The sequence below is a fragment of the Panthera pardus genome, unplaced genomic scaffold (assembly GCF_024362965.1).
Source record: "Panthera pardus isolate Hobbes unplaced genomic scaffold, ASM2436296v1 HiC_scaffold_16, whole genome shotgun sequence".
Taxonomy (NCBI): domain Eukaryota; kingdom Metazoa; phylum Chordata; class Mammalia; order Carnivora; family Felidae; genus Panthera; species Panthera pardus.
The window spans coordinates 52,255,045-52,273,786 of NW_026526721.1; the positions used below are offsets into that span (position 1 = coordinate 52,255,045).

The window sequence follows — 18,742 nt, forward strand, 5'->3', positions numbered from 1 at the left end:
CACAGATCCATAGTTGCTGATGAAACATCTACTATTCCTCTGCCGATTCATGCACAGATATAGTCCTCATCAGAACTTCCAAAGTCCATCATCATCCTTTAAAATCACTTCTCTTACCTCCTCACCGGCAAGTTAACTGTCCGACCAGTAAAAGCTTCTAACTCTCCCTGAATAGGATGTTCATCTAAGTGTAATTGACTCAAACTTTCTGAGGAAACTCCACTTTTCTCTGTGACAATGCATATTTTAATATTAATGAGAAACGGCGAAAGCATGCTTCTTTCTTTCATTCAGTAATTGTGTTTCAGAGCCTACCATGTAGCAGACATTGTGGATACTCAGTAACAACTCAAGGAATGGCTCCTACCTTCACAGTTCTTACAATCTTTATGTATTTTTTATCTCTTTAAAGTTTATTTATTTTGAGAGAGAGGGAAAGAGAGAGAATCCCAAGCAGGCTCCATGCTGTCAGCGCGGAGCTTGACACAGTGCTCGATCCTATGAACCACAGATCACGACCTGAGCCAAAATCCAGAGTTGGACACTTAACCCACTGAGGCACCCCAATAGTTCTTACACCCTAACAGGAAAAACAAGTATTAAAAAGGATGTTACAATCAATGAACTTAAGTTATAACATGTGTAAAACCAAGGAAAAGCACAGGGTGCAATAGGAAATCCCCACTGCCATAGAATAAAGTCTCAACTCTTAGCAAGGTAAGCACAGTCCTTTAGGGTCTGGCTTCTACTAATTATATAGGTTTATCTTTCATGTGTTATAATCATTCATAGTAGATTACTCACCACTATTAAAGCTGCCATACACCCTCAGCTCTTTGCCTTTGTTTATGTGGTAGGAGTTTCCCTGTTTCTCCATTTATCAAAGCCCTTCTCAACAGTCAGGGACCACAAGCAGACACTGCCTCCTATACAAGGCCTTTATCAGTGGTTTGAAACCCAGTTTGGCTCTGTTCTCTACACTCCTATAAGTCTTTGCTTGTACCTCCATTTGTAGCCCTTCCTTTAGTTTTTCAACAAATATTCATTGAGCTGCTGCTGTATTAGAGTCACATAGTTGAGTGCGTATTACTTCTACCTCAAAAATTGTAAATTGTAAGCTTCTATTCATTTCTGTATCTCCTGTCAGAGCTTGAAACATAGTAGCTGCACAATAAATGTTTGTTCTATTGAATTAAATTTTCCTCATACAGATCATACTGTGATAGTAAGATTTTATAGAAATTACTTTCCATCTGAAAGATTATGCCTACTTAGATGTTTTTATACTGTATTTTAAAAATGATACCTGCCAAGAATGTACCTAACAACTGATCTTATTTAAAATTTCAACTGCCTGAGAAATGGAATAGCGTTTTTTAAAAATCTACTATAGTCAATTCCCTCTGAAGAAACAGACTACCTCATGGTTTTTCACATTATCACCTGCTGTCTAAATATACTTGATTTTCTCCTGGCATGGCTTATCAACTCTTTTTATAATATTTACCTAGTCATCATCTTTCGTTTCTTCCAGAAGTGATTTAAGAAATATTTTTCTTAAGGTAATAGACCCCAGGGGAATACTTATATGCAGTCAAAACATCAGTCATGTTAACTCCAAATAAATGCATAATCAAGTAGATTGACCATTCACATGTCCAAACTGGTCTCAAAGCTGGCTTGAAATACTGGACTTATTATGCTACAGTTCAGTTATTTTGGTCACATAAATCAGTTCTGAATTTTGACTACAGTTAGAAGGACTTTTTTTCTTTCATCTTTTCTTCTCAAAAATATTTTGAATATCTTCCTTTCCTGGAGTTTGCATTTCAAGCAGATTTTTTGCTTCACAGATTTGGATTTGTCCTTAAACCCAAGTGGGGAAGTGACCAAGCAGATTGGTGATGCCTTGCCTGTGTCATGCACGATATCTGCTAGTAGGAATGCAACTGTGGTATGGATGAAAGTAAGTATGATTCCTTGGTACTGTTACACTGTTTGGACTGACTCCTTTTTGGCTTCTTTTGCATTTTATATGACATCTAAATATGTATATCCATGGGTAATATGTTTATACGCCCACACTCATGCTCTTTCTCTACATTATAATAATATAATGATGTCATAATCAAATTTTAGAGGTACTCAACAACACTATGGCATCCATAATTGGTTGTCTGAACTTTACCTTGGGACATTGATTTGTGTGTATCTACTAATTCTACACATACACACATGCTCACAGACACACACATGTATGCAGTTACATGCTGTAGAGCTTAACAATTTTCAGTGTGTTTTAAGCCACATTATTCTCACAAGACCCCTATGAAATATGCAGACATTTATTATATCCTCATGTTATTCATAAAGAAGCTGGTGTGAGAGAAATCAGAAAGGTCTCAAGTGACAGAGTTAGATTCCAATTCAGGCCTCACTGGGTACAGTAAATGCTGTGCTTCTGATCACCCAATGTTCAGCTTCTCTGCTGAAACTGATCTTAAGTGTCTGAATGTGAGTTCATTGAATTAGTAGCTCCTTGAAGGTAGGGATCTCTTTTCATCCCTGGGCCATAGTAGATCACAGTGGAACTTGGTCAGTATTTCCTGAGTGAGTGCTTATATTCTTGTAATTGTCTGAAATGTAAGCAATTACTGGGAACCTAATCACTGTTCTTTTTAGAGTGTCATAGTAGGATTGGTAATTGGTAACTTGAGACAAGGTTATCACCAGAGGGAAAGATGGTAACTATAATCCCACCAGGAAATCATTGGCTAGTATATCTAAACATCCAGTGCATGTGTTGACAAACACATACAAACCATTTCACATAGGAGTTGACAAGAATTGTCTTTATAAAAAAATATATTGTTAGAATTTCTCCTTGCTGAAAATATACATTATTTTGTATCGATTTTTTTAAATTTTTTAAACATTTATTTATTATTGAGAGACAGAGAGAGACAGAGAATGAACAGGGGAGGGGCAGAGAGAGGGGGACACACAGTATCCGAAGCAGGCTCCAGGCTCTGAGCTGTCAGCATAGAGCCTGACACGGGACTCGAATCCACAAACCATGAGATTGTGACCTGAGCCAAAGTCGGGTGCTTAACCAACTGAGCCACCCAGGCACCCCTTGTATTGCTTTTTGATCTCTTTTAACACTAGATCCCCTGTGACTTGTTTTTTTCTTGTAAAGCTCACCTTTGTATTTTATTTTCTTTTAGCCTCCTCACTCTTCTTGTGCTCATTCAGATAATTAAAATGTCACTCTGTAGACTGCATATTTAATAGGATGTATTTGTAGTCGTTGATGGTCAAAGGACTAGACAAATTCTAGGCAACTAGACTACTCAGCAATCATATGAGCACTCATAGTTTGTTTTACTACAGGACTAGAGAAACTAAATTTACTTGGCTAAACCAGTTTCTACATCTGCAGATGCAGTCACTGTTGTTAACTGAATGCCTAATGTCAATAGGGCTGATCAAGATTACCTGGCCATTGATTAGTTGATGAGGAGTGGAGAAAAATTCACAGTGGGGAAAGACCACATGATTTTAAGATTGTGTTTAGTTTTCTGCTTAAGAGAATTTCTATTACTGGTAATAATAGAATTGTTTTCTGTATATCAAGTGATTTTTTAAATGCTATTTCATTTGTTCATAGAAATTAGGATAGTAAGCTGTTATTAATGGTTTCTTTAAAAAGCATTTTGTCATGATTGTCATGGCACTGCAATGCATCCCATGTCTTGAGAAAATGACATTTCTAGCATTTATGCCTATCATTGATAACATAGTGTGGGTCTCCAGGGTCTTTCAATACTAGTTCATCTACATTTACTACAAGGGGTAGCTGTTATTAATTGGGAACTTTCCTGAAAGTTCTTATTACTTATATAATTAAGTCCTCACAATTCAGTATGGTAAGATTATTATCCTACTTCAATAATAAGGAAACTGAGTCTTAGAAGTGTATGAATTTGTTCCAAATTATAAATTCAGTAAATAAGACAGTGAAATAAAACTTAATCTGTAAAACTACAAAGGAAAAGGGAAATCTATTTTTGAAAGCATCTGAAGTTAAGAAAAAGGAACTTGCCTTTTCTTTAGACCCAGAAGAATAATTTTAGGCTCCATGATTATCTAATAAATACATGTGGACCATATGAAGTAATTAACTTCTTATTTAATCAGGATAACATCAGGCTTCGATCTAGCCCATCATTTTCTAGTCTCCATTATCAGGACGCTGGAAACTATGTCTGTGAAACTGCTCTGCAGGAGGTGGAAGGCCTAAAGAAAAGAGAGTCGTTGACACTGATCGTAGAAGGTAATAAATACTGGCACACCAATTCAAAATTTTCTTTGAGAATTTGGTATCTAGTTTCTCTTAAGAGCTCTGTTCAACATCTTACTTTAATTGTAATGATATTGCAGGAAAACCTCAAATCAAAATGACAAAGAAAACTGATCCCAGTGGACTGTCTAAAACAATAATCTGCCATGTGGAAGGTTTTCCGAAGCCAGCTATACAGTGGACAATTACTGGCAGTGGAAGCGTCATAAACCAAGCAAGTATTTGTCTTCTTGTTATGTGCTGTACTTGGTATGATGTGGGGTTTTACTGAAGTACCTAAACTGTAGGCTAGCTTGTTAGCAACATGAAATTTGCAGTATATTCTCAGAGGAAGCTTTTGCTAACTTCCTAATTTTTCCGAAGGAAAGAACATGCCTCAAAGAGAAATTTTAAATCCCAGGGCCATGGAGAAGGGAAGAATCATTATGTTGTGGTCAGTATCTGTTTTTAAAAGAATGTAAACTGAGTGCTGTTCCATGGTCATTAATTTCTGAAACTTGGGTGATTAAAACATTAAGGTATACACTTTTCTGCATCATAAACTTACACATCTGAGTATAAGTGGCCTCCATTACTTTGCTTACTTATGCACGTTAAGGGATATTTCTTCTTAAAACTGGGCCCTGAGGGGTGGTGAAGAACACAGTCACCATTTGTAAACATATGGTCTAATTTGTGTATGCCAAGGCTAGGGCCAGAATAAGGCTGGCTAAATAGATAGTGTCTCTCTAGGATGTTTCCTTCTGAACAAAAGTAGACATAAAGCAAACTTTAATATTTGTACCTTTGTCAGGACATTTTAATAATAGCAAAGGGCTAATAACTTATGGACACTACCAATAATTTTCTGTTTGACAGAAATAATAATAATAATAGAATCTGACCTGTCACTAGGGGTTCAGTACTGTCATCCCATTAAATTGCTAGTCTGCTTGGGTTACTGACATATTTGTTCATTCCATTTTCTCTACGGTAGTTTTCATGGCCCTGTTCTTAGTGGAGTCAGTTAAAGACTCTTTAGGAACACCCAGCAGTGCCATTTGATTATCTGAATCTTCTGTGCTGCCTTCTTCCCAGCTTTGGACACAATTGAAATCCGAGAAGGCATTCATAAAGCAGAGTTGCATTTAGTTTTAAGTTAAAATTTCCACTCTTTCTCTGCCATGGAAGTTGGGCTGCTGGTCCAGCTTATACAACATAATTTTGCAGAGCAAGGTGAATTTTGGCTCTTTTACCTGTGAGTGATGCATATGTATTTGCATAACTCCAAGTATGGAAGGTCCCCAAAGGAGTGGACATACTTGAAGCAAATGACTCCTGATTTGATTGGGTGTGATGGGGACACACAAGGCAGCATACATGAGGAAGGCAAAATGTCTCTAGACACTTTGACTCTAAGGAAATTCAGTTTTTTTATTTCAGAAAAAGAAACAAGAAACACCAGAATTGCTGACAGCGTACAGATCTATGTTTTTTTTAGCATCAAAAATGACTGTTTTCTGTTCTATTATTTTTGTTTCTAGTTCAATTCAGTGATAATTATAGCAAAAAAAAAAAAAACACCTTTATATACTGGAAAATAGAAAAATAAGCACACAACAGATATTTGATGAACAGATAGAAAGATTTAAAAGGCCACCCTTGAAATGAATAAATACATTTTACAGAGATAAAACAAAAGCAAAGACTCAGTGAGAAAGTCATGTGAGAAATACTAGTGGGAAGTGGAAAAGTAGCATGTGAACTTACTATAAGGATAAAAATAACAATGCCATTCTTCATTGTCAAGGAGAAGGATTGATTCTGGCCCACTAGGTGATATGTTATTTTTCTTGTTCTGGATTTGTGCTGATCCATCCATAATCTTTTATTTGTTCCCTGCTCAGTCACGTGGTGAATCTATTATTTTATAACTACTGATGCCTCTAACCACTCCTGTCCCAGGGACTAGATAATCTCCCTAAGCAAGAGACTATCCTATGACCTCAAGGCTCTTACAGTATAGTTGGAGGAAGCAAAGAACAATGTAGGACATGGTGGCATAACACAACTCAGAAAAGAGTCCAAGTACATATTTGCTTTAATCCAGTTGGCCCTTGGAGCCAAGTCCTGGGAAAGAGATTAAAGTAAATTGTCTCGGAGCAACTGGGTGGCTCAGTCAGTGGTGCACACGACTTTTGATCTCAGGTTTGTAAATTCAAGCCCCATGCTGGGTGTAGAGATTGCTTAAAAAAATAAAAAATACAAATAAAGTGAATTATCTCTTATTTTTGGAGGAATTGAATTGCAATGCTTGTCCTCATTAACGCCTCACAAAAAACAAATGAACTTACCAGTCACTGAAAAAGAACCCATTCTGTATTTAGCTCAGGAAACAAGAAAAAATAGTTTGATTTTCCCATGAGCAAATCATACATATGTAAGTACTTAGATATAATGTTGAAGATAAAGGAATTAACCCCTGAAGTTAAAAACAATGACATAATTTACAAATAAAAATTAAATTCTTAAATGTATTAAGAGAAAACCAGTGATTAGATCATTGCTGATTAATCATTTTGAGACAAGTACTATCACGCCAAAGTACTAACTAGCCTGAGAATCTCGAAAAAACAGAAAGAGTTTAATTAATTTAATAATTACAATAAAAGAATAAACAGAATAGAAGAATAAACAGAAATTTGATTTTGGATCCACTAATCTTTCCTTCCCTGCTGTAGATAGAAACCTGAATTGGCCTTTTATCGTTGACCTTATACATATCCTTGAACACCAGATAGCACTACAAAGCACCTCTCCTGGTTCACTCAGTATTACTCTTTTCCATGTGTTTAATCCCTTTATACTTCTAAGTTCATCTTCCTTCTTCTTTTCCAGACAGAGGAATCTCCTTATATAAATGGCAGGTATTATAGTAAAATTATCATTTCCCCCGAAGAGAATGTTACATTAACTTGCACAGCAGAAAACCAGCTGGAGAGAACAGTAAACTCCTTGAATGTCTCTGCTAGTGAGTATTTCATTTATGGCATTAAAAAAGTAAGAAAATTTGAAGTTATTCTTCATTAGTTTAAAATCTTCAATTCCATCTTCCTGTACTGCATTATGGTAAGTTTTATTTATTTATTTTGCATTTGGTGTCATCATCATAGGCTCTTTTCTTTTTTCTTTTCCCGGTGTCCATCCTTGTACTATCCTTGTCTTGACAGTTAAATCATTTCATGTTTTATCAGTCCAGAGACCTTATCTTGTCCAGGTATACTTCCCAAGAGCAACAGAGGATAAGAACTGAGTTGTTCTTTTTTAATCCGTGTTTTGTGTTCCGAATAGAGATAATTCAAAGACTATCTGAAAACACCTTTTAACAGTTTTAATTTTGGTAAAATTTTAATTCCCTTTAATCTATTACTTTGCATTCCAATTCTTTGAGGTATTTATCCCACCTTTATTTTGAATAGGAATGCCACATGCTTAGTCATTTAGCAAACTGATAGAAAACCGATACTTGAATTTATGAAATCCAGCTTCCAAAGTTGATGCTTTTGAAGATGATATTTGAGTCATGACTACAAATTAGATCAATGCAATTATCTTAGAAAAGTGAAAAAATCTGACATGTTGAGCAACTTCTTCTGAAAACAATTTTCACTTAATTTGAAATTATCTATCATCTTCAATTTTGTCGTTGTTTCTATCACCAGTCAACATTAAGTCAGGACCAGCCTGGAATGAGGCTTGGTTCTGGACAGGATGCTAACTGACCTTCCAGACCTTTATTTTTCACTCAGTTGGAATCCTGTATGTGACATGAGCCAGGATAGGGATATACTGACTAGGAATTAGCTGGAGCTAGGAAAAAATAATTGTGTAGAGATAATGGGCCTTAACAGAATATGACGGAAATATAAAAAAGCCTGATGGATTGACAGGACAAAAGAACCAAACAAATTTAACTCTAAAATAGGTGCATTGACTTCTCAAAATTCAATTTAGCAAGTATTGATTTGTCCAACCTACAAAAAGAACTTATCCTTTCTTCCTGAACACAAGTTTCTCTTTTATTCCAACCCATTGAATAGCAGTTTCTAGACCTTGCAGTGGCTTGATGAACATTTAATACAGTTGTTTTCAATTTCACTGAGCACCTCCTAAAATTCCAATATAGTATATATGAGGACGGTCTGGGAATCTGCATTTTAACAAATGTCACTGGAGGTTCTGATGCAGGCCCATGCACATAGAAGAATATTTAAGTAGTTTAATATTAGATGATAATCCAGCACATCAGCAATTCTTAAAATGGGCCAGGAGCATGGTGCTATCAGAGTCATTTGGAGGGCTTCTGCAAACATCACATGGGATACCTCTTTGTCTCTGAAACATCCCTAGTTTTAACCTCTGCCCCCACCACTGTGAGAACATAGCTAATGACAAGTCCCTGACACTAGAGGATAAAAATGAATTCTCCACCGAGGCAGGAAAAGTTGAGAAACACTGCATTGTGATATATGGCAACTTGTTTCTCTTAAGGAAAAAAAAGCCCTATTAAAAGGTGGTAAATAGTGGAGAAATTAATACGGATTTCAGATTAACACTAAAGCTTGTCAGTTGTGAAATTTTCTATGGTAGATTAATACCTTCGCAGTTTTAACGACTCTCCTTAAAACAAGATTAATTTCTTTGTAGGGAAGTTCACGCTCTATTAAATGTAAATTTTTTTCTACCCTTAGCTGTAGAATAGATATTTTATCTTTGAGTATTATTACATCATACTATAATGGTAAAGGTGACTTTCATATATCAACAAATTTTGTTTTTAATTTCATATTAACATTTTTCATTTCAGTAAGTATTCCAGAGCACGATGAGGCAGACGAGATAAGTGGTAGGTACTATGCTGCCGACTCTTCTTCCTTGACTATCAGCTCAAGATTTATGAAGTGTCATTGTATAAGTAATTTCTTAGCTGCCACAATTTTGACTTGAATTAAAATAGCAAATGAGACCAGATAGCAAGAATGCTAAAACTTTTATCTTTTAAAAGCACAAGTTTGCATGTTACTCATAGTAGTAGTAAGCCTTAATTATTCTTAATAAGAAATAATAGCCAGATTGACTTCTTTTCAGAAATCCTTGGCGGTGTCTGTAATTGCATGGACTTTTCTTCTCTGTTGTAGATGAAAACAGAGAAAAGGTGAATGACCAGGCAAAACTAATTGTGGGAATCGTAGTTGGTCTCCTCCTCGCTGCCCTGGTTGCTGGCGTTGTCTACTGGCTGTATATGAAGAAATCAAAGTAAGTTATGGAAAAACTAACGTCCCTGGGGAGAAAATGCAGTGTGTCAATGATGCTAACGTCAGCTGGGTGTACAATTTCTGTAACAGGAAAGGCATGTACCCCAAATCAGGCTGATGGTGTTTTGCTTTCAGCTCACAGTGACTGCTTTGTCAGCATCGGGGAATTCGCTTGGGGTGTGATTTCACAGGTGTCCCCTTATTTTTCTCAGTCAATCGTCTAAATTCAGTGCTGGTGTGTGTGGGGGGCAGGGGCGGTGGGTATTAAAAAGCACATGCTGCTAAAAAAGTCGGCCATTCTAAGCCATTTGGCTGAGGTTGGTAGAGAGGAATTAAAAATGGTTAGTACAGGGGTACTGGGTGTCTTAGTCGGTTAAGCGTCCAACTTAGGCTCAGGTCATGATCTCATGGTTCATGGGTTCAAGCCCCTCATTGGGCTCTGCACTGACAGCTCAGAGCCTGGAGCCTGCTTCAGATTCTGTGTCTCCCTCTCTCTCTCTGGCCATCTCCTGCTTGTTCTCCCTCCCTCCCTTTCTCTCTCTCAAAAATAAATAAATGAACATTTTAAAAAATGGTTAGTACATCCTGTGGGAATGGCCAGGTGTCTGCAGTGACAGTTCTGGCCAGCAGTGAAACTGCTGGTGAGATAGTATTATCTTGTCACTTCTCCCCTATTCTAGTTAAGTCACTTAGGTCCATAAAAGGATCTAACTCAGGAAAAAAAAAAATCATCATTTTTTTTTTTTGTCTGTAATTTAAAAAGAAAATTAAAGTACCAAGACTACTTAAAAAATTATTTAGGTTAAAAATTATTACTCATAAAATAATCCAGTTAGAACCAACTTTACAAATGATCTAATAGTGGTTTATAATGCAAATCCGATTAACCAATGAAGATTCTTCACATACACACACGCCTAATACCCCTCATCACCCCAGCCTTGGCCCCAGATTCAGATGTGGAAGGGCAGAGATGGGGTTCTAGAGTTTTGCGTTTTTAGTTTCATTAGTGATTCTGTCGCATACCGTTGGTTTCATACATGAGGAAATTGATTTTTGCAAGGGGGGTGTGTATAGCTAGTGGCAGCTTCGGACTTAGTTTTCTATTTTCTTGATGTCTGATATAACCCCTTTCAACAACTCAGGTAAGTTAACTTAAAAGAAAATGAAAAGAAAAAGCAGACTTAACTAAGACCCATGATGTTACCTTGTAAAGAAAGCAATTTCGGTGAAGCAATATTCCAATGGAGCTGCCATCAAAGAGAGGCAATAGCTTAGAAATCTTTAAAGTCACATAATATAAGCCTGTATTGAGTTCTGTTTTGATCCTGCAGCTCATCTCTGAAGCAAATACTATTATTATTCGTATTTCACATTTGAAAGAATTAAGGCAGAGAATAGTTTTAAATTACTTGCTTAAGGTTACAGTTTGTAAGGGCTGGAATTGTATTTGGTTTAAGACAGAGCTGTTTTAGCATCTTTGTGCTTAATTACTAGGTGTTATTGTCTATCACCATGCCTTACTTTTTCCATGGTTTGGGATTTGTTTTTGTTTTTGTTTTTGTTTGGTTTGGTTTTGGTTTTTTGGTTTGTTTTCATCATGTATGTTCCTGGTATGTGTTATAGTTGTACTCGTTCACTCTCACGTAGGGGCACAGTCCCTTTTGATCTTGGCACCTCACTCCTCAATCTTGAGCAGTCCCACTATCACTTGGTAACAAATGTATTCTTTTTGTCAGTGTACATTTTACCTGCCAACACTTTATGTGGGTTTGTGCCTGTGGTTTCTATGGAAAATTTAGAAGATGGCCTGTTCCCTGTGCATGAAAGGAAACGCAAACTGTTGCTCAGAGACAATATCTAATAAAAAATTCTTCTATCTGTAGAGGTTTCTTGATGGTCAAAATCCTATTCTCCCTTTATAATTCACTATAAAGTATTCACAAACCTAACAGCTTGGACTCTGGAGTATTTCCCTTTTATTTACTTCAGATTTCTGATGCATTCCAATGTAATTTTATTTCTTAAAAGAATAAAAATGAAATTTCTCTGTATCCTGGAACTGAGCTGAAAAATAAACGGCAGTTCTCTACATTATGACAAAATAAATGCTGAATTTTTGGAGCTCCCCCAATGTTTTTAATCATCCTATTCTAATTGCCAGGATCTCATTAGACCCCATTTATTTTTCCATGAATAAAAAAATTATGTGTGTAGGATTTTTTTTTATTGTTACTTCATTGGCTATTATCATGGTGACCGAAAATTAAAATCATGGATAAATAAATTCTGGACACTTGGCCTCATAGTGTCTTTAGGTTAAGGGTTAAGACTTCATGAATTTCCTTTAAAGTGCCTCATTAAATTAAGAGCAGATTTTACCATCTGACTTGAACATTTGTCTAAATAACTGTTATTTAATTGAAAAGTACATCAACTTTGCCAGAGTTATTATTATTGGTAATCAAAGTAATAAATTGCAATTCTCATCCCAAGCATCAGAGCATTTTTATGAAGAATTGTGGAACTATTCAGATTTGCTAAGTATTTTGCATTCCTGATTACTTATTCCTTGCTAGTGCCCTCTGAGATAAGCCAGCATTTTTGCAACATGAGTCATTGTTAATCCTTGTGTCCAGAGTAAATTGCACATTCATAATAAGAGCTTTCAAGTTAAGAATTGCTACATCATTTTGGGCTGTACTATACTCTCTTTCTTTCTTCTTTTCTATATAATAATTTCGACTTTACAAATCACTACAAGGGTTTCATTGCTGTCATCAGCTAATTCATCACCATTTTACATGGGTCTGAGAGATTTTTAATAAACATATAGTCCAGAGCTTTTCCCCAGATATATAACCCTATGTTTACCATTTTGAAAAATAATACCATCAATAATGTTGCAAGTCACCATTATGGCAAACACTTTGAACAAAGATTACAAGTTAGACATCTTATTTAAAAGTCTCAGTTACACATTTCCCAGAGCAGGAAGGTTTAAGCGGCATTTAGAAGTTCTTTGCATTGGCAATTTTAAAAGTCAGTGGAGAAAGAGGAGAGAAGCAATCTTTCATGCCCAAGTAGAACTTAAGAGTACATTTGTTAACATGCCTAGTGGCCACTTAGCTAACATGCATTCCCCATTCCATTAGTATGAGCTGCATATATTCGTATCTATTTCAAATATGAAGAATTGCAACAAGAAATGCTTAGCAGTCATGCTTGACATTGTGATCTGGTATATTCATTGTAGAGTAAGGACTCACGGTGATTCCTCTGCTGATTTAAATCATATGATTTCTCATTACAAGTTATTTTCCTTAAGTTGGATGTTTTTTAATAATGAAAATGGATGACTGGTCATTTCCCATGTATATAGAGAATTAATTCATAGTACTACGCAAAAAGCATTAATTGACTAACTTCATTTCTAGCTGTCTAACAGATAGGAGAATATTAAAGAAATAGAGGCTATTCAATTATTATTTTTTATTGGGGTGCCTGGGTGGCTCGGTTGAACATATGATTTCAGCTCAGTCATGATCTCACAGTTCATGAGTTCAAGCCCGCTGTCAGCATGGAGCCTACTTTGGATCCTCTCTTCCCCTCTCTCACTGCCTCTCCTCCACTTGCATTCTCTCAAAAATAATAAATAAACATTAACAAATTATTATATTTTATTATTTTCTCCATTTCTCTTAATTCTGTCCTCTGAACATTGTTTTTAGCTCCTCAAAGTTAAATGTTACTCTTTGAGTTCCAAATCCTCTCTTGCATATCTTGGAGTACAATAACTAATGAAAAATTAAAAGCCAAAGATAAAGGAAAAATAGAAAGGCAGCATAATGTAACCACTAACTTATTCAGGCATTTATTAAAACCATAATTTCCAGGTTGGTTGCATTTAAGAGACCCCTGACCACCATACTTCTTATCACTAAACTGCGAGTAAGCATTAACCAGACATTTGTAATCTCAAAATACACGTTGTGTGAATCTTGGAAACTTAACAAGCGATTTATCTTTTGCAACTGTGGAACTCATGACTATTTTCATGAAGTTTTTCTGTAATATGTAGACAAGCTGTAAGTCTAAAAATCACAAATATCTTGTCAGTTCTGCCTTGTGTAATGCTATATTATTCCACTACTGCCTCAGAAAAAAAAAAAAAAAAAACAGAGACAGTCTTAAATTGGCAAAAAGACTAAAGAAGACTTGCCTAAAACCCTGAAATTTTAAGAAACAATATTATTTGTTTCTTAACCATGCTATTAAGCCTTTCTAAAATGTTTCTCATTAGTATCTCTTGATGTGTAGAACAAGATCTTGTAAGAAACTTGATTTTAACTGAATTCTCTTTCCAATCAATACTCTAAAATCAAATGCATGTTCCCACGAGGGAAAACTGACCCCCTACTGAATAAATTGAGAAGATAGTGCTGGAGGACCATTTATAGCACATTTTTAATGACTTTCCTCATTTATTGCTATATAAGCACCTACTAGTCTTTTTTCTATTTATTTTTTTTAACTGAAATTCTCAACAATTTAATGAGTTAAATGCAGGTAACCCTATTTCACAGTGTCCAAGTCCTTGTGAAATTAACCTGCTCAAGGTAGTGCGTGCAGTATATTATTCCATATCCCCATGTAGTTTCAAGTATATTTTGCTGCTTCAAAACTTCTTTGGAATTAAAATTTATCTGACTTGGATTGGTTGCTGGCATTTAATATAGTGCGAGGGATGGGAAAGTGTGCTTTAAAATGCAGGCCTGACATGGCCTCTCTCCTTGTGTTATAAATTGGGCTAATCCTTGGACACCTAGGTGGGCCAGTTGGTTGAGAGCCCCCGACTCTTGATTTCGTCTCAGGTCATGATCCCATGGTGATGGGATGAAGCCCTGTGTCAGGCTGTATGTGGAGCCTGCTTCAGATTCTCTCTCTCTCTCTCTCTCTCTCTCTCTCTCTCTCTCTTCCTCTGCCCCTCCCCCTCTTTGCTCTCTCTCAAGAAAAGAAAAAAAAAAGAAATTGGGCTAATCCAAATATTGGTTTCTTTCCATAACCTAGCAGGCAGCCAGAAGAAGGGAGAAAAGAAAATGCCCCATTAGTCTATCAAACCATAAATAACAGTGGACTAGAGGGAAAATAAGATAATGTAGAAATGCTAGAGTCTTCATCCAGTCGATCAATCACAAGGTCATTGGCCATTCAAAGGGCAGAACCATCCATCCGTGACCCTGCTAGATATTACCTGAGATGTTTCCAGAGGAAAGGGCTTGCATCGAAATATAATGTTTTCAATTTTTAAAATCTTTTCTAGCTGTCTGTATATACACGTTTCATTTTTTTAAAATTTCAAATATGTTTTCTCTTCAAAAGTGAAGGGAAGCCTTGTTCCCTGAGCCAAGCTATGTGCTATACCAACATTACCCACCTTAAGGAAACATTTTGAACAGTAAGGCTGCAGGTGGCATCCTGTTTTTGTTGCATATTCAGAATTGTTACATTTATTTTAATTCTCTAATTGTTTATGTAATAGATGGTCCCCATATTCACTATTGGCCTAAACGAAAGGCCATTTTTTGAGATTTTTACTGAAGACTTAAGGATTTCCTATTTTAGCAGAGAGTTTCTTTAGTGAGTCTTAGAAATTCCTAAGGATATGAAGTTGGAAGTAGCAATAATAAGACGAACTATTTATTTTTCTTCTTTTCCTTCTTCAAACCCAGAAAATGCTGACAAGTCTTCTTCTGAGACACAGGGACTAGAGCCCTCCTATCCTCTAACTCTTTATTAAGCTTGGCCCAGGAGGAAACTCACTTTGCTGAGAGCTGTGACCAGGGAAGGAAGAAAAATAACTATTCTCTTGGATATGACCTTAATTGCCTGCACAGGTATCAATGGCCAGTTTGCTGAAAGAGGCAATTCCACACTCTCAGGGTCCCAGGCTTAAATGCCAGTAGCCTTAGTGCCATTCTGTGGGGTCTGCCAGGCATGCCAGAAATGAGAAATCGCAGAAAACGTCCCTCTACCTAGGAAGTTTTAACGATTACTCATGCTCCCTCTGAAAGAGTTTTCAAATTTGTTATACCTAAGTCTGCTTTTGAAAATCCTAAAATCTTATGAACTCTTCCATGTGCAAGTTATTTTAAATGGGTATTTTTTTGTTTTCCAAATGTGCAATTCTAGTGTAACATTTTATTTATCTTTTCATAATACCACCTCGCAAGATTGTGATGCATTGGTTAGGACTGCCACTCTCACCCTCCTTCACTTTGCCAAACTTCTTCATTCCCCACTAAATTATTTTTTTAATGCGGTCGTAGTTGACATACAACATTGGTTAATAAGGTGGACGACATATTGATTCGATACATTTATATATGGTGATAAGGTTACCACCAGAGTATTAGCTACCACCTCCATCATGTCACATAATTATCACCTCATTTTGTGGTGAGAACATTTAGGGTCTAATGTCTTAGCAACTCTGAAGTGTTAAAATGAAGGCACACTTAGTTGATACTACCATTATACGTTCCCTACCTCCTTCAAAGGAGATCTCAAAACAAGTCTATAATACTGAGGGAAATCTCACCAAAAAAGTTGGAGAGTCTTCTCAAAAGTTATTTAAAAGCAGTTTGAACCCTTAATAGGCACTGCATTTATGGAAATGACACAGAATGAAGAGTTGAGACTTAAGTTTGAGCTCCCTTCTGCTACTTAGCGGCTATATGGCCATGGGCAGCAGCTCCATGACTCACGTCAGTTTGGTCAGCCTCTGTCACTGCTGAGGGCTTTGCTGTCCACTGTCACATTTACCCTCATATCTGCCCTGCGAGCAGATCCTGTTATTCCCTGTTTATAGGTGAGCAAGCATGCTTCAGAGGATGTATTTGTCCAAGCACTTGCAACTCAGACTTGACACATGAGGATGAGAATCCAGGCCCTCTGACCCTATGACCAAGACTTTACTCAGTCTCACAGATTAGTCTAGATGGTCACCTCGAGGGCTTCCTCCATGATTATTGCGATTCTATGATTTCAATGTTCTCTTAAAGTTACATAAAAGCTGAACAATGAAGAAAGTTTAAGGCAACCAATAATAATTTTGACCCAAGCACTCATTCTTCATAAATGCCTAAACTTGTCCTTCAAATCAATTGACTAGAGAATATTTTGCTAAAGAGAATGACTTAAATAAATTTTTCTAGGGTGTCTGGGTGACTCAGTTGGTTAAGCATCCAACTTTGGCTCAGGTTAAGCATCTGACTTTGGCTCACTGTTGTGAGTTCGAGCCCTGCGTCGGGCTCTGTGACAACAGCTCGGAGCTTGGAGCCTGGAGCCTCCTTCAGATTCTGTGTGTCCCTCTTTCTCTGCCCTTCCCCTGCTCACACTCGGTCTCTCTCTCAAAAATAAATGAACATTAAAAAAAAATTAATTTTTCCTCTTCCAGTAGTAGAGGTATTTATAACCTCTATAATTATTTCAAATCTCTGCTATTTTCCAAAATTAAAAAAGATACATCCATAAAGTTGTATTTATTTTTACTATATCATTTTAAAAACCAAGCCAAAGTAATCAGAATAATTTTTAAATGCTTTTCCTGCTAGGTAGAGTGGAGTCTCAGTAATACAAATGGAAAGATCAGTGATAAAATTTATGTAAATCTCATGTACATAAACACAATATATACCCCCTCCCCCACCAACCACACTATTGTTATTTCTATTTAGCACATTTCATGATGGTTAACACTTAGCATATTTGTATAACTGTGTAACATGGTGCATGGATGCTAAGACCCCTGGAGTTTGAATCCTGGCTTTGCTACTTAGTAGCTGTGTGATCACAAGCAATTTTATTAATCTCATTGTAATATCTGTACCACATTTAGAACAGTGCCTGGCACATTAAGGCATTATAAGGGTGTTAGCAGTTATAATTTTGGAGAGTGAGTTTAAGAAGGGAGATATTTGCTTTTCATTTACAGTTTCATTTTCATATATATATATATATATATATATATATATATATATATATATTTTTTTTTTTTTTTTTGCTTTGTACACTTTAAAATAAGAAAAACAATTTGCTTTGTAAACTTTAAAATAAGAAAAACAATTTGTATGGGGTGCCTGGGTGGCTCAGTTGGTTAAGCATCTGACCCTTGATCTCAGCTCCAGGTCATGATCTCACAGTTCGTGGGATTGAACCCCAAGTCAGGCTGTGTGCTGACAGTGTAGAGCCTGCTGGGGAGTCTCTCCCTCCCTCTCTCTCTGCCCCTCTGCCACTCGAGGTCTCTCTCTTTCTCTCTCTCTCAAAAATAAGTAAACTTAAAAAAAAAATAAACAAAAAGCAATTCATTTGAAGTTACTCAACTCTAACTCTACAAACATTTTCTACAAATATTTCATGTTGCCTTTAACAACCCTTTTTTCAAACTGTGAACAGTGATCTTTGGCCTGATTTACCTGAACAAATACACTGAAAAATACTGTGATTTGCCCTGAGTAAAGCTTCCCTAGGGAAAATTCTAGTCACTCCCTTTTTCTTGATACCTCTTTCTTCTATTTGATGTAACTTGATGAAATCATCCCTAGACCAATATATCCACCTAGAAAGTAAATAGAAAGGGAAATAAAATGTTATGCAGTTTTTCACTGCACATATTCCCTGGTTCTTTCGGTCTCTGACTAGAGGCATATGCTTTAGCTTGTGGCTCTGTATGTTTTTATATTAAGGTAAAATTTGCTTACAATAAATGTGCCATTAAATGTTTTGATAAATGTAATACATCTTGTGACCATTACTCCAGTCACAGAATGGAGCATCCCATCACCCCAGAGTATTCCCTTGGACTCTCTTCCTGTTCAGCCCCACTATCCATGTTCCCTTAGGCAACCACTGTGCTGATTGTTATCACTAGAGATTACGTTTGTCTAGTCTGGAGCCTCATACAAGACGTACTCTTTTGTGCCTCGCTTTTTTCTTTTAACATAGTGTTCCTGAGATACATATATTAATGATTTGTTGAAATTACTGAGTAGTGTTCCATTGTCAGAATATGTCACATTATTTT

At 36.4% G+C, this 18,742-nt stretch overlaps 1 protein-coding gene across 2 annotated transcripts in view; it reads left to right on the plus strand.

Moving 5' to 3' along the window:
- ALCAM (activated leukocyte cell adhesion molecule) overlaps positions 1-18,742 on the plus strand; it is a 213,869-nt gene that overhangs the window by 182,262 nt on the left and 12,865 nt on the right. Inside the window, exons 9-14 of one of the 2 annotated variants that reach the window (XM_053903311.1) lie at positions 1,854-1,966; positions 4,201-4,336; positions 4,444-4,581; positions 7,245-7,373; positions 9,210-9,248; positions 9,541-9,658. In XM_053903311.1, the coding sequence (XP_053759286.1) occupies positions 1,854-1,966; positions 4,201-4,336; positions 4,444-4,581; positions 7,245-7,373; positions 9,210-9,248; positions 9,541-9,658 (673 nt within the window). The remainder of the gene's footprint in view (positions 1-1,853; positions 1,967-4,200; positions 4,337-4,443; positions 4,582-7,244; positions 7,374-9,209; positions 9,249-9,540; positions 9,659-18,742) is intronic. The other variant, XM_053903312.1, reaches the window with a different exon arrangement.